Here is a 12,049-nt window from a genome sequence, read left to right as displayed (position 1 = left end):
CATTTTTACCACCGATTCTTAGTCGTTAAAAAGAAATCTCTCCACTATGAGATTTTTTTCTTTAAATATACATTTTTGGGTAAAGGTTCATAGGAAAGTGTCAAAAATTGGACAGTACACATATATTGAGTATTAAACTATTCACGTTCAGGTTTAGCTAAACACAGATGTATATAATTGTTCATATAAACTATACATCTGAAAACATTTACAATGATGCCATCTAGCTTCATGGTTTAGCATCAACAGACAATGAAGAACAAGTCTGCAAAAAAAAAAAAAAAAAATCTAATAAGTCTAAGTTCATCTGCATGTCCATGACAACAAGACTGAACACTGGGAGGTAGAAAGACAATTTTATTGTTGAGCCATTTCTGATACATGGGGAGTACACTTTCTCACACAAACTAAAGACACAGCAATAAATGTAAAGATTGACTTCAACCTCTGCTGTCCCATAGATACATTCCAATTTATATGGGGTGGTAATATATTCCATGAATAATTTCCAAGACCTCTATCAATAAGCCATGCCAAGTGAGTTATATCTTAAGTGTAGTGGTTCGAGAATAGTTACAGAATAATGTTATTTATAATCTAATCTTTTAAAGGAATCACACGCATTTCCTTGATGTAAGATGATTTACTTTCCATAATGATGTGTTTCACTCTGAAACAACGTAGCATGAATCGTTAGAGCATTAACTGCTTTGGCAATTCTTCTCAAAACAAAGTACTATACTTGTATGGATAATCAGATTATCAATTAACCCCATTACTTTCTCACATAAGGGGGGGCTTCATATATGTATCCATCACAGACCTCTCACTTTGTCTCCCACCTTTCTGCTATGCTGCAGCAGAGCCCAGTCCAGAGTTGGTTAGAGAAAGAGTGGGAGGAATGTATGTGAAGTTGAGAGAATCCTTTACTGAATCCTCCAACCACCCCTTCCATGGCCCGTATAATAGATGGTGACAGCAAAAGTGGGTTAGACAGGGGGCGAGATGTTATCACTGAGGCAACTGAAGCAATGTGCCCTGTCCTGAGGGCAGGTAAGTGACATTGCGTGAACGTGAGAGCTGGAAGACGATGTCCTCGGCTGCCTCCAGCTTACGGAGCTCTACCAGACCATCACCAGCTGCCATCAGAGAGTTGGCAATGAGCAAGGCAGCTTGGGAATCTCCCTCTGCGGAGATGATAGCAGCCTGCTTCTGTTGTTCTGCCTAAAAGGATAAAATTACAATTAGAGTGGTTTAACATTCATTCAACAAAGACTTAAATGCACAAGTAGTTAGGGATTAGTATATAAAAAACATTACCTTTTCTACAATGAAACGGGCCCTCTCTGCCTCCTGCTGGGCAACCTGTTTCATCTCAACAGCCTCTGTGAATTCCTTGCCAAAGGTCAAGTGCGTCTGAAAGTACACAATAAAATTGTTTAGTCAAGTTAAGAAACAACCAAAAAGATAACACAAACACTGTTTCAATGTTTATTTATAGTATTTCATACCAGTGAAACATCATCCAAGATGAGGCCGAAAGTGGAGGCTCTTTCTGTAAGGTCCTCACTGACTTGACGAGAAACATGTTCTCTCTGAGTGATGAGCTCACCAGCATCGAACCTGGCCTGTAAGAAAGACATATGGTAGTCTGGTATGAAAATAATGATTTTATCCCCACAGTCACCCATTATGTCACTACACTACACTCAATCACCAGTTTATTAGGTAAACTAGTAAAAACAAAGGCATTCCAATGTGAACAATCCTGCCCTAAATTTTAGCTTCATGACTGTTCTAATGTTAAGATTACATTGAAACGGCGCCAGATAGGTGGTTACTTAACCGATAATCTATTTCGAGGATGTAGTTTGTGGAGCTGTAAAACTGTACTGAATTAATCACTAAAGTGTTTCTGATATTCTATCTAGATCAGTGACTAAAATGGGGTTGGCAAAATAATAGAACCATGTTTAACTATAACACAACACAATTTGTACTATAAACCACAACCTCCAAAATGAAAACAGTTGAATCAACAGCTCTCAGTTACTTCAAACTAATGCTAAATGTCATAAGATTCGCAGTGCAGGTGAGTCATTTGAATGCATTCATTTTCTATAGGATACCTAAAGAACTGGCAAGTGTGTGTATGAATACATATGTACAAACTATCTTAAAGATCAACACTCACCACTACAGCCTTTAAGACCTCTGTGGTGATGGATGGCAGCACCCTCTCATCATAGTCCTCACCAATACTAGTAAAGATGCGTGGTAGCTGGCTCGAGACCGGTCGGAACAGAATACGCAATGTGATGTTAACATTCTGAAGATCTGTGGAGTGAATGGCGCAAAAGTAAGTCATATTGTATATACTGGCATATAAGTGAAAAACATTTTCCCACAGATTAAAATATGAACACATGCAGCTTTATTATATTTGGATGACATTAATTAATATTATTATTATCATTATCATTATTATTATTGCTATGATAAAACAAAAATGGCACGTTTCAAATGCTGCAGATACAGCATAAATCCTACTTATTTTTAAATGCACACAAGATTTAATAGTAGGAAATAGAAGATTATACATGTACCTTTACTGCCTGTAATGACAGGCACGTTGCGTGGACGGGAGCGGCAATCAAAGATGATAGGTTTCTGAACCCAGGGAATGATGAAGTGTGTCCCTTCACCGACAACAGTGTCCTGTACGCCTCGGAACCTGTCAAATATCACGGCACGATGCCCTGCATCAACTGCCGCAAGAGGGATAGTCAATCTCTCATACAAGGTGCACGCAACTTAAAACCTGCCAAACATTTTTATCAGAATCAGCCTCATTGGCCAAGTATGTGTACACATATAAGGAATTTGACTCCTATTTGACTCCTATAACTTTGCTTTATGGTACAAGACAAGCACTTAAATAAGTTTAAAAATAAAAGTGTAAAATATACAAAAACATAAATTAGACTATCAGAATAAAAAGAAGAGCTCAAACTCATTTTCAACATCCAACGCATATTAGTTCAAAACTAAATTATAGTTCAATAGCACAACATTTTAGAAGACATTCACTAATCCAACACACAAATGACAACATATCAACATAAACCACTGCATATCAATGGAAGGGGTTTGAGTGAGGGCTGTAGTGTAATATTATTGCTACAATGAATACTAATGTATACTACCACTTCGTAAATAAATACAGTATAATTTTCCAGACTGTAAGATATTTAGTCTGACCAGAACTCACCATTAAAAAGGGCGGAGTTCACAACACCTCCACCGACGGCTAGGGCAATCCCCAACTTTCCAATAGACTCAAATAACTTGGCCATGACAGAAACCTGAGAGCAATTAAATTGAGACAATGAACATTTTCATACATCACCAACTTTACCCCTGCGCAAAGGAAACCACTTAAATGTTTATGACGGTCCTCGGAAAGCCAGGTTAAATCAGTTCTCACTAATGACAGTTGGCTCTGGCCTTGAGCTGAGTAGTGCCGAGGCTGTGGCTAATATAGCTAACCAGTTAGCATTAGCTTGTCGGCTACTCATGGATAATAATAGCTGATAAGCCAAGCTGACTAAACCAAGAACTGCAGCTCGGAGTTTACGACACACACAGGTCTAGGATTAAGGCATATGAGGTACATTAAACATTAAAAAATATAGTGTCGGCCAAATCCAACTAGCACGCCGGGTGGCTGTACGCATGCTATCTGCAGCGGGTGGAAATGCAAAGCCGTTGCTTGTGCTCGACTTACTCAGATGGTGTTATATAACATTAATTAAAGATGACACGTAAATATTGTCTTAAATCCACACCGCAATGGCTGCTATAAGAGCTAAAATGACTTTCAGTGTCACAAGCGTGCATGTCATAACTCACCTCAGTTCCCTTGGATATCTGTGACCTCCACCGGACACGACGTACAACACATGAAATATCTACTTCACTGCGCATGCGCATTGGATGTAGCAACGTAGCTTCTAATTGGACAGACGACAGATCTCTTCTTCTACGGTCAGAATGATTGGAATTAAGTGTAATGTAGCTTTCCTGCCACCCATCGGTTACATAGTCTGTGTCTGAGTCTGTATTATTTCACATCCATGGTTGAGTGATGAGAGAGGGTGTTAATTTAGGGATGGGGCAGTCCATTGATCATCCTTACAACCTGAGGAAATAAGCTGTTCAGCTTCCAAAAGCAGCCCACCAGAGGATCTAATCTGGCCCGCAGGATGAATTTGCAAGGTGCAAAAATTGCACTGAAGACATTAACTGCAATTTTTCCAGTAAAAGTAACTGTTATTCTTAGGTTGAGTAAGTGTTGTAGACATAACACAATGTAGAGACATAGAACTAAACAGAAATTGCACTTCTTTTTCTTAAGAATTGTCTGGTTCTTCAGCTTTGTAATAGTGCAGTTCAGTAATGTTAACACTTTCATAATGTGCTACCTTGCACTAAAACAAAGGAAATGTTTGGAGTTGTCATTATTTGATTACTGATTCTTTGTGATCAACACTGTATTTTGGAGATGTTCTTACCCTGCCCACCCTGTTTTGCCTGAGGTCCTCAAACAAAAACCTGGTGCCTTAATTCTGGAATGATATCTGTCCAAGGACCTCACAATCTCGAAGTCGCTTCTTAAATAAATTTCCTGCCTAATTTTTATATTTTATTTATTGTTCTTTTCTTTCTTTTTCTATTATCACCGAGCCCTAAATCATTGTAATTTATTTATTTTGGATTATGTAGTCTACTCAACCTTTTGTTTTGCTGTTGTAACTTTGTAACACCTTTCTAGATAAAAAAAACATAAATAAATAAATAAATAAAACACCATCACAAAAACAACAATGATAATAACATGATATGTTAGAATTTATAATTTTGGTTGGAGTTATTATTACTATACTGTAGTAGTTATAGTAGTGGTGATAGTAATTAAGATTTTCTATTCACATAATAAACACGACACAGCTTTGCCGAGAGCGAATTCTTAGTTTTTCAGAGACGTACATAATTGTAGAAAAACCAGCAGGGACACCTGCTCACCTCTGACTCATCTGCACATAAATCACATAGGATACACATAGCCTCAGGGAAGGGAAAGACACTTGGTCGCCCCCTAGCGAGGAGGAAGCATATCTCATAATAAGTGTATAGTTTCACTTTTCCTGCATGGCTCGTCAAGAGTGACGATCTTTTGAACAATAGCGAGAACCCGCCGCCAAACCTTTATAAGGTCAGTAATCGTTGCAAATCTAAAAGATGACCAAGGTGTTTGTTCACGCGTGGAATTAACGTTATGCTCAAATACAAGATCCGTCGATGGTGCGATAAGCAGATTGTCAGTTGAGATGTGTCTGATTTTTTTCACTTCCTTGACACACTGCGCTGCAATGTGGCTTCCTCTTCGCTGCTAGATGCATGTTTTGACAACGCAGAGCCGTACATGCTCAGCACTTAGTCTTTTGACTCGAAAAGATTTCAAATAAACATAGTGTTTACTTGATGTACCATATCTGACGTGTGCGATAAGCTGCCTTCCGGTTAATGAATAAGGGCAGTTTGGCCTCTGTCAGTTATTTGCAAATAGGTTAACAGACGGTGGGACGGAGAAAGAAAGGGAATAAAGGGGCGTTAACTTTAACATCTGTCACAACCATGACTGTATAGGTCACGGTCTATAGGCTGCACCTTGATCACCATTACCATTGTACAGAGATGCTTCCGGTAAAAGACAGTTTTTTTTTTTTTGCAGAATTAGAAAAAACAAAACAAAAAAACATTTAAATACGTTTTATACTTTGATTGGTGTTGATAATAGATATGTTTTAGTATGTTGATGTAGTGTCCTAGTAACCCCCAATAGAGGGTGTCAGATTATTAAAGATGCGTCTCTGAATATTTGTAAGGGTGGGGTCTTTGCAGGGTTGCCCGATCCTAAAAGCCTCGTGGTGGCATGTTGTGTTTTGGCTCTTTGTCAGTGTCATGCCGATATTCACTCTCACCACTTTCATCTTTCTGCAGACGTATTTGTGTTGCTTCGACAGTTTCCCCTTCGCAGCACTGATTGTGTTTCCTCCAGCAGATGGCAGAACAGGGCAGGACTGTGAGGGTGACGGGCCTGCCCACGGACATTGATGATGACAGGCTAAAAGACAAGCTATTCATCCACTTCCTGAGAGCCTGCAATGGAGGAGGGGAAATAGACGATGTCACCATCGTCAAGGCAACACTTGTCTCTGCTCTAATCACCTTCGAAGACAGCAGAGGTCAGTAGGGTCAGGGTGTGTTCAGGTCTCTGCATTTAAAGTGTAAGGCAGGGGGGTATTTTCTGAATAATTAATTGATTCTATTACAGATGCAATCTCGCGTGAAAATACTTTTTATTGAACTTACTGTATTAATGCTCGGATCTCACAAGCTTTCTAAAGATTTCAACATTTAATTCCAATCGTTCACAAAGTATTAGCAAGGTATAGCACTAGGTCTGCTGTCACCAGTGATTTACAGTGAACTGTTGGCATGCAAGTCAGTGGAGTGGCCAACGATAAAAACGCTTAGTCAGGATGCTTCTCAGGGCTGATTGATTTCCCTCTGATGACTCCCTCACCCCCCCTACACAGTGGCACAGAGAATTATTCAAGTCAGCCGGCACATTCTGGAAGTGGACAAGAAGACGTATGAACTCACTGCAACTGAGCATCGTGAAAGCTTTGATCCTGATCAGGTACTGTTACCTGCAAATTTGGGAAATATGTAACAGATACTGAATATATAGCAAAATTTAAAAAATTCACAAGTGTTTATCATCTGTCCTTTTCTGTCACCATAGGTCATCTTAAGTTTAACGGCGACTGTTGATTACAGTCAGCTTCCTGGGGGAGTCACAGCTTTAACAAACCTTCGCAAAAGCCACCCTGATGTCCAGATAAACTATATTGGTTCTGAGGAATGCTGTACAGTGAGAGGCACTTTCTCCAAAGTACATGCTGCTTTAGGACAACTGCTAGGGCAACCTGGAGGCCTAGAGTTGGTGGGAAACAGAGACTCCGCTCAGTCTGCCTCAAGTGGTTCAAAGTCTGTTCAGACAGCACGGCATCCTCAGGAGACAGAAGATCAGAGCAGGCAACATAATAAGCAAAGAGAACAAAGAGGAAAAAACCTCACTGACAAGCCATCTGATGAGTATAAGTCAAGTTCAAATAGAGACCTGACATCTGGTAGTTATGGCTGGGAAGGTATTGGCCAGACAGATGGTGCAGCTATCCAGCTTCCTACAACATCAGCGGAGGACTTGTCACTAATTGTAGATGCAGACATGTTCCAGTATCTGGTAAAACACTGCCGGAAGGAATATCAGCATATCCTTAGTCAGTATGGTGTTGAGGTGGTGGACATGACAAATCAGGGTGTTACCACTCTGTTTTTTCAACTCTCTACTGCATCGAGGGGAAGAGGTGAAGAACAGGAGTGCTTGAAGTTGGCAAAAAAGGCAATCAGTAGGCTTTACCAGGAGAATGAGGCTAAGACCCGTCGATCCCAGCTTCCAAAGATTATCTTGTCCCCCAGTGGAGAGCTACAAAAGGCAATACAGCATCTTAGTGTCAGATATCCCAAGCTTCTTCTAAATGAAGATGACCAAAATATTTGCATTATCGGGAGCAGTAGTGACGTGTCAGACGCCAAGCAGTTTCTTCTGGACCATGGTAAAGTGACAGATAAAAAAGAGCGTGCAGCCAGTCCTAGAATTCCAGTGCATGAACCAAGCCAATCAATTTATTTTGATGAAGAGAGAGTCCCTTTCCCTCCATCCTCCACTTTAGGGTCCTCAGAGGACAGAATGTACCAGATGGGGGCAGAGGAAGATGAAAGGAGAGCTGAAGGAGTCAAAAAATATAAACTAGCTCCTCGGTTTAAGGACACAGGTCTGTCTATTTTAGGCAGTCGACCAACTGACTTCACCTTGCGACCAAGTTCATCTCCTAGTAGACAGCCCCGTTCTGGGCCAATGTTAGGGCGTGATGTGTTGTCAGACACATCAGGGATTACTGGTGAAGCAGTCTCCAGATCCCAAAATACAGGAGGAGACATTTTGTTTAAGACCGAGAGATATTCCATGCCTTCGTCTGCCTCTATGCAGAATAAAACCTCTCTAAGCCCAGATTTAATGGATGCTCGACCAAAGAATGTAGCATCCCCCTTCAGCACTACTCAGGCCAGTTTGTCAGGAAGTACTTCACCTGCCGAGTTTGGATCCTCCTTGAAGCGGGCCAGTAGTTTCTCAGGAAGGCCTCAGCAGAAGGCTCAAGTTACGGGTCAGAAGAGTCAAGATGATTCCAGCACATCCACAGTCAGATCCAGGGGCAGGTCTTCGAGTTTTAGCACACAAACAGGAAGGGACAAACAGGAAGTCTGCAGTGCAGAGCTTACAGTCTCCAGTTTGATGTGGCAGTACATAAAAGAAGCCTACAGCACCAGAGTGGAGGACTTGATTTCTGATGTCCAGATGAAAGAGAGTCAGTCAGAAGGTACCAGGGAGATGACTCTCACCTTAAGAGGTGCAAACCCATCCGCAGTGAGTTCATGTCAGAAAGGTTTACAGAGGCTGTTTGACTCAGTTAGTTCAGACTTCTCTGTGCAGCAGCTACGCTTGTCAGAGCTGGGTGTCACCGACAAAGCAGATGAAACCTTACAGGCTTGTTGTTCTGAGGTACAGAGCCGCTTCAAGAAGGTTACTATACAGATATGGAAGAAGACCTTATTTCTTCTTGGTCCTCAACAGCTGTGCTCTCAGGTCGGTGCTACACTGCGGGAGGTATTTTCTGGCAATTTGGTCCAAACAACCGAACAGCACCACTTATCTAGCCAAGCTACCTCCTTGTGGAATTCACCAACGTCTTTACAAACAAACGAGGACCACAAAGCCAGTCTACACTTTAACAGAAATTCCCAGGTGATGCTAGAGGACCAAACAAGCAAAGCTGATGGAAGTGGTTGGACTGAGGAATGGAAAACAACATACAGAAAAGACTTTGGTGAGAAAGAGATTTTGAATGGATCTCTTAGCCAGTCGTTAGCAAGGAAAGACCATGTCATTAAGGACAAAGTAAAAACTAAAAGTACAGTTGAGATGGATGGTCAGACGCCCGAGCCATATGTCAACCACTCTACGACAGGAATTGATTTAAGCACCAAACATTTGAACGGTGTCGCTCCAGTGACAACCTCGACCGAAAAAGAGAGAAGCATCCATGCCACCCAGATAGACAGTGTAGGCCAAAAACAGGCAGAGTTCCAGAACACATCAGAGGAATCCAGCTCAGGTCAAGGAGGCCTGGGGTCCTTGTGTGTATGTGGGGAGAATGGGGCACCTATGACCAGAACCAAGTGTGGGACTACCATATGCTCAAAGTGCCTGGACAAGGTTCATGCCAACTGCAGAGTTTGTCAGGAGACGGAGCGCAAACCCTCGGGCATCAAGGGCAGAATGAGCAAATCTAGACTACAGATCAGCATACCAGGTCACAGCAAGGACGGCTCTATCAAGATCACTTACTCCATTCCTGATGGTATCCAGGGGGTGAGTGGCTTACTTAAAAGTTATTCTCACTGATAACGATTCTATCTGACAGGCCTTAAGATCAATGCAATGCTGTGCCTATTAAGCTTTTAAGAGACATGAAATTAAAAAGGCTGCATAAATGGTATCTTCTTTACTGATTACTATACTCTGATAATAATATTTAAAATTCAGAATGTTTTTTTTTTGTTGTTGTTGTTTTCAGAGAGGCCTGCTATGATTTATGTTACTGGAAATTAAAGTGCCACATTGGTGTATTTTTGTGGAATTATTAAACAGTGTCTATTTTTTTATGTTTCTTGAACCATCTGCAAGCATCATACTGCAGGGTGCTGCTATTGTACTCATACGAACAAGACTTTGCTTTTCGTTTATGGATGGTAATATCTAGAGTCTTTGTTTCCCATCTACTCAGGAGGGTCACCCATCTCCCGGGAGTCCATTTCAAGGGGGAATATTTGACGCCTTCCTTCCTGACTGCGAGAAGACGAGGAAGCTCCTGCCGAGGCTGGAGAAAGCTTTCAAGCAGGGACTCACCTTTACAGTGACAAGCAAAGACGCAAGGGCCAAGGTCGTCTGGGACTGCATCCCACACAAGACCAGCATCCAGGGAGGCAAATCAGGGTGAGCGAGGCCAGTGATGATGTCTAACAGAGCTGCGCAACTAAAGGTCACAAAACACATGTCTGTGGATCTCTGATGAACAGTCTTCTTTTTGTTTTCTCCCAGGAACGGCTACCCAGATTCCTCTTACTTGACGCGCTTGTCTCAAGTCTTGACCTCTCACGGGATTGAGGAGTCACCAGCTAAGTCTGAACAAAATACGTAGAAGAAGTTCTAATGTTGTTGAATATGTATTCTTCTCTGTGTTGGAGCCATTTGCACTGTATTTGTATTTTGATCGTGTCTCTTGTAGCCAATTAGTGGTTTTCGATTGCATCTCCACACAGCACAGTAACTGAAATCTAGTTAGTTACGGATGACATTGTACTGTAGATATTCAGAATTTTTAAAAACTTTTTTTATTTTCTTATGAGAAAGGTGACGAAAGGGACCACATAGCATTGCTGAATATATATATTTTTTACTTACAGTTAAAGCTTATTTGATAAAATATTCACTTTATTTTGTACACTGTGTTCAGTACTGTAATGATTTACATTTTATACTGTCCGTCCTATGTGATTGTAATCTAAATCAATAAACTCTTTGCTTTCTGCTCACTTTAGAATGGGCACAGAAATAAATTAAAAAAAAAAACACAGTTCTTGTCTTTTTTGTTATGCTTTTTTTTATTAGTCCTGGAAAACATGTAAGGCATATGGTAACATTACACACTGAAGCGTTACAAGCTCTAAAGACCATGTGGAAAACATGGCACCACGCAGTAAACCCAGAGTCAAGCACAAAAGCAGCATCAATTCAAAGGGTTTAAAAAACAAAGTCGAGACGAGAAGTGTGTTTGCGAACAGAGAAAAAAAAAAAAAAAAGTGCGACACGAGGAAGAACAGAGCAAAAGAAGTTCTAGAAATCAACCTGTTGGGTATGCCTTGTAGAAAATGACCAGTGGAGATGGAATTCTAACAGGAGGTGTGTAGCAGGATGGATGTGAGTTTCTAAAGCATTCCCAGAGATAGGTTAAGGTGTCTCTTGAATGTACCAGCTGGCCATGGCAGTGCCCATGCTGAAGGAAAGGACAGAGACTCAGGTGGCACAGGGGGAAGCGGACTGGCTCCAGTTGACGTGACTGGCATTCTCCTCCCTCACACCACACTAATACATGACCACTAAACTAATATGAAAGAGACAGTGAGCTGTACATACACACATGCCTTATTTTCTGATTGACGAAACATGCATTCTAGTACTGTACATGACAAGTCCAGCCAGGTTTGTACTTTCTTAGCATCTCTGCATGGACTGCTAAGGAAACAATAGCTGCAGGCAGATGTGGTTGTTTGGGTTCTCAAGGCGGATGAGTGAACGCCGTGGCTCTGAAATTTGGAAATGAGCCACTGACAGATCCTCTCCGTTACTTGGACTTGGAATTCACTTGTGCAGCGAATCGATGATGCTGTGTGTTAGACAATGCAAAATTAAGTGGTTTCTTACATGAGGAAAACTGCTGGAATGACCTGAGAAACCATACATAAGATAAAAAATTCACCTCAAAGCTGAACTATGGGTGCCTGTGAGGGACTTCAGCTAAAAGTCAGGACGGACAGAAAAGTGGCTATGGGAAGTACTACACTCACTGTGTTTTTTCAGACCTAAAACTGAGTGTGAATTATGAAATTTAAAACTGCAAGAAATTCAGGAAATTACCACTTTGTTTAGTTGAACTTTTAAACACTGTTTTGTCCTGTGCATCTCTGAGTTGCTAAGTACTCTTGCATAAGTGTCTGGAATGACTGGGAAACCATTTCAGGA

General features: G+C 41.1%; 2 protein-coding genes across 3 annotated transcripts; one reads left to right on the top strand and one right to left on the bottom strand.

Annotated features, from left to right (window-relative positions):
- Positions 1-337: 337 nt before the first annotated feature.
- phb (prohibitin) lies at positions 338-4,002 on the bottom strand. The gene is made up of 7 exons (XM_047572543.1): positions 3,913-4,002; positions 3,272-3,365; positions 2,607-2,768; positions 2,195-2,337; positions 1,512-1,628; positions 1,321-1,416; positions 338-1,224 (listed from the first exon to the last, which is right to left on the bottom strand). Exons 1-7 carry the CDS (start codon positions 3,991-3,993, stop codon positions 1,012-1,014), a joined length of 906 nt encoding a protein of 301 aa, XP_047428499.1. The 5' UTR covers positions 3,994-4,002; the 3' UTR covers positions 338-1,011.
- Positions 4,003-5,167: 1,165 nt separating this feature from the next.
- On the top strand, positions 5,168-11,121 carry si:busm1-163l24.3. Of its 2 annotated transcripts, none has more exons than XM_047570787.1 (6): positions 5,168-5,275; positions 6,125-6,308; positions 6,663-6,766; positions 6,872-9,619; positions 10,035-10,243; positions 10,349-11,121. In XM_047570787.1, the coding sequence occupies exons 2-6, from the start codon at positions 6,125-6,127 to the stop codon at positions 10,446-10,448; spliced, it is 3,345 nt and encodes a 1,114-aa protein (XP_047426743.1). In that variant the 5' UTR covers positions 5,168-5,275; the 3' UTR covers positions 10,449-11,121. The 2 variants fall into 2 exon arrangements, with proteins under 2 accessions (XP_047426743.1, XP_047426745.1); XM_047570789.1 differs by having other exon boundaries at positions 5,173-5,275; positions 6,064-6,308.
- The last annotated feature ends 928 nt before the right edge of the window (positions 11,122-12,049 follow it).

The sequence above is a fragment of the Mugil cephalus genome, chromosome 20 (assembly GCF_022458985.1).
Source record: "Mugil cephalus isolate CIBA_MC_2020 chromosome 20, CIBA_Mcephalus_1.1, whole genome shotgun sequence".
Classification (NCBI taxonomy): Eukaryota; Metazoa; Chordata; class Actinopteri; order Mugiliformes; family Mugilidae; genus Mugil; species Mugil cephalus.
Note: the sequence above shows the minus strand (reverse complement) of the source record. Positions and strands in the feature narration are given on the sequence as shown.